The sequence below is a fragment of the Tasmannia lanceolata genome, unplaced genomic scaffold (genome assembly GCF_043159265.1).
Source record: "Tasmannia lanceolata isolate RefF3 unplaced genomic scaffold, GAP_Taslan_0.1 ptg000079l, whole genome shotgun sequence".
In the NCBI taxonomy this organism is placed as follows: domain Eukaryota; kingdom Viridiplantae; phylum Streptophyta; class Magnoliopsida; order Canellales; family Winteraceae; genus Tasmannia; species Tasmannia lanceolata.
Window position 1 is genome coordinate 559,737 of NW_027518756.1, and position 3,502 is coordinate 563,238.

General features: G+C 34.5%; 1 protein-coding gene across 2 annotated transcripts; it reads left to right on the forward strand.

Annotated features, from left to right (window-relative positions):
- Window positions 1-459: 459 nt before the first annotated feature.
- On the forward strand, window positions 460-2,985 carry LOC143865445 (peptidyl-prolyl cis-trans isomerase FKBP53-like). Of its 2 annotated transcripts, XR_013241847.1 has the most exons (7): window positions 460-598; window positions 810-883; window positions 1,008-1,240; window positions 1,451-1,593; window positions 1,926-2,313; window positions 2,433-2,726; window positions 2,858-2,985. XR_013241847.1 is itself a non-coding variant. In XM_077375823.1 (6 exons), the coding sequence occupies exons 1-6, from the start codon at window positions 580-582 to the stop codon at window positions 2,551-2,553; spliced, it is 978 nt and encodes a 325-aa protein (XP_077231938.1). In that variant the 5' UTR covers window positions 460-579; the 3' UTR covers window positions 2,554-2,851. The 2 variants fall into 2 exon arrangements, 1 of the variants encoding a protein (XP_077231938.1); XM_077375823.1 differs by lacking the exon at window positions 2,858-2,985 and having other exon boundaries at window positions 2,433-2,851.
- Window positions 2,986-3,502: the final 517 nt, after the last annotated feature.

Here is a 3,502-nt window from a genome sequence, read left to right on the forward strand (position 1 = left end):
GTTTCCACTGATGGTCTTGCTCAACAAAATTAATGGTTCAAATAGAGTAACAAGATTGCAGAGGTTTTGTTATTCTGATTGTCCTCTCTTTTATATAATGTTTGGTTAAAGCAGAAAACAAAGATTTAATGAAAAAAAAATTCCAGCATTGCCAAACCTATTACAAACAGTAGGAATTAAAATTCAAGAACATTATAGAATTCAAACCAAACTTGACAAAAAAGTATCATGGAAAAAACTTTCCTTGAAATTAGTTTTGGCATTGCAAATTTCATCTCACGTGCTTCTTTTTCCCACTTTGAATATTACTCTAATACCCTTCTTGTTCCCTTGAAATGAATAATGAAATTTATTTGATATCTTCTGTTTTAGATCACAAGCATTTCATATACAGAGATCATTTACCCAAGCTGATATTTGCTCGTGTAATATTGACTTTCATATAATACATTCAGGGTAGATTCAGACATAATTGCACTAGATCTAGAAAAGAGTAGCAATTGCAGAACTGAACTGTCTACAAGGGTTTTAGGGTGCCACTGTTAAAAATCACTTCACTCAAATAGGCCCAACTTTTGAATGATCCTACAATTTTGGAGTGGGTATTTTCTTAATCTCTCCTACAATTTCCTGATTTTTTTTTCATTTTTATTCACAATGTTCATCTCCTTGTGTTCTTCTGTATAAATTTTCGTAATCTATCGGTTTGTGATGAACAGAACATAGCATAATGTCTTCTCTTTATGTTTTTATCTTCTTTTAATGATGAAATGGAGTTTATGGCTGCTTCCTTTTGATTTCTTTATCAGGGGTTGAAATAAAGTCAGGAATACCATATACTCATAAAAACAATGAGACACGAGTAAGGCTTCGCATTGGTCAGGTTGGTTTGTAAAATTCACAAAATTTTGTGGGTTTCGACAATTTTCTTTATTGAGTATTGAAGCATCTACTGTTTCGATGTTGGTTTTCATTTGTTTTGCTTGAGAAAAGTAGTGTTATTGCAGGCAACACTTGGTTCCGGTCCAAAAATGAAGCAAAGGGTTGTTGTTCAATGTAACATTGGCAATAAGAGTCCGGTTGTACTATGCGCTCTTTTGCCTGAGATATCTGAGTGGTGCTCATTGAATCTTGAATTTGAGGAGGAGGAGGATGTCGTTTTCTCCGTTCTTGGTCCAAAGAGTGTGCATCTTACTGGTTACTATTTGAGACCTCTAATCAATCATGATGCTGAAGAAATGTATCCTTTCGAGAGAATAATTAATACTTTCACGGATTTCCCCTTTTATTTATTGTTCTTTCTTATTTTTTCTTTCATAAAAGAAGAATTTTTATGTAATTTGGACATGATTAATTGATTCAAAGAAGTAGCCAACAACCATTTTTTGTTTGTTTCCCAAATCTTGTTTGTGTTACTTCTTTTTTGTTTTCCTTTACTATTATATTCAAGTGATTCTTATGGGGAAGGTATTGGCGAGACCGATACTGATAAATCCAGTGATTATGATGACACTGAAGATGATTATGAGGATGATTTCATTGCTGATGGTGATCTCAAAATATTTCATGCCTCTCCTAAACCCAATAGCGTAGGTATGCCTGTTTTCAGTTGGTTTATGTTTTGAATTAAGTTATTCGAGTATGCTTCTATTTTATTTTATTTTTATAGGTAAGTTTGGTGCGAGTATGCTTTTACGTATGTTCAATAGTGCATGAATGTGTGCATGTCTGTGATATATAGATGGATTAGTAAAAAAAATTATGTATGTGAAATTTTTAGTACTTATGCCATGATTAATGTTTCTTTGTTTGATGAATCATCGATAGACAATGGAAATTCATGCACGTTGTAGTTTTTGAGATTTATTGCTATGCTAAATGTTGAACATTCTTCCCATTTGTAATGTTATTGGTTCTGATTCCAGTTGAAATTGAGGAGATAGTTGATTGTGAAAAATCTGCATATGGTAATGGCACTCGCAGACGTCTTAAGAAGAAGTATCACATCAATGACTCTGATAACGATGATGGTTCATATCACATTAGTTACTCCGTTAATGATGATGGTTCACATAAGGAAATTAGCATCAAGAGTTCCAACACTCTAGTTTTGGAAAGCGAAGATGAAGATGATTTTCCTATTTCTTCTATTTTTAAAAAACATGATGTTAAAAATGTCAAAGCAGAGGAAAAACTGGATAAGAAGGTAGATGTGGAATGCATGAGGGAGAAGAAGGAAAAAGATGAGAGCCACCGTGTCACATGCTTAAAAAGGAAGGTTGTTGCTAATGATCAAGATTGTGACTCTGGCAGGTGACAGTTTCCTTATTAACTTGTTTTTCTTTCTGAGATGTTAAGTTGAATCATGAATAGTTTAAAGACAATTTTATTACATTTTTGTTAAATATGTATTGCTTGAATCCTATAATCAGGGGAGTTGGTCAGCAGTGTGATTCCTCAGTACCATGTAGTGAGGTCGGTGCTGAAAGTGAGGGGATGCCTAAGAAAAGAAAGAAAGAAGAGGCTAGGCAAGGGCAATCTACTCTTGAATAGGAGGTTAACTTATTTACAAACAAAACTAGCGGAGATAAAGAACAAGCTATAAATGGTAGGAAGAGTGATGCATCTGCTGATAATAATGCTCTCATGGAGGGGACAAAGATCGATAACATGGAACATGATTTGCCTCTCAGAGATGAACCAAAGGAGAAGCAACCTAGCAATAAGTAAGAGTTATACATCCTGTCTCACTTTTGTTTTGTAGCTTTTGAAGTTATGTTTGTTGCAGGGTATTGGTTCGATAATCTTGGTTTTATTCTTTTTTATTTTACTACATTTTGTATGATTCATTGTGCAGGAAAGTGATTGATTACCCAACAATGGAATATACAATGGCCCAATTGGCAAAGAATGACTCTTTTGGGTAGTTGGAATAGTTATTTGGTTAATGATTCATTTGTTTTAATATTGGGACTCTCAATAAATACCTTTTTTTAGTTAGTTGTTTGGAAAAGAGTTACTGAAAATCAAAATTTTTGATCAATTGAGGAAGTTAGAACAGAGGTGTGGGCTACATAAATGGACTTTCGATAAGAAACATTTTGCTGGTGGGATTCATCACTACTTTATCAACACGAGCATTCTGGTCGCTCACGGCCCAAACCTAAACAATGCTTTACTTGTGGATGTCCAGTTGGCTGATGTGACTCTGGTCATTTTGGCCCATGTGAGGGGAACTTAAGATTTTTCATCTAATTGGATTGTCATAGTATTATAATCTCATTTATAAATTATTAGAACCCATCAAGCCCAACTGATGTTGAGTGGGTCATGGCCAAGGACCTTGGGGCTCAAGGTAATATAGGGTAGACTATTTTTTTCATAGAATAAAATGGAGGAACACTACTCTCAAGAACTAACAAGGGGTTGGATTCTAGGGTCTTGACTAGGCTAAGCACATGGAAGTTGCTTGAAGCATCTGGACATTGGTGATAAATACACT

Coding starts and splice junctions, on each gene's coding strand:
- LOC143865445 (XM_077375823.1), top strand. Junction 884..1,007: donor TAAGGCTTCGCATTGGTCAG/GTTGGTTTGTAA, acceptor GTGTTATTGCAG/GCAACACTTGGTTCCGGTCC. Junction 1,594..1,925: donor TCCTAAACCCAATAGCGTAG/GTATGCCTGTTT, acceptor TTCTGATTCCAG/TTGAAATTGAGGAGATAGTT.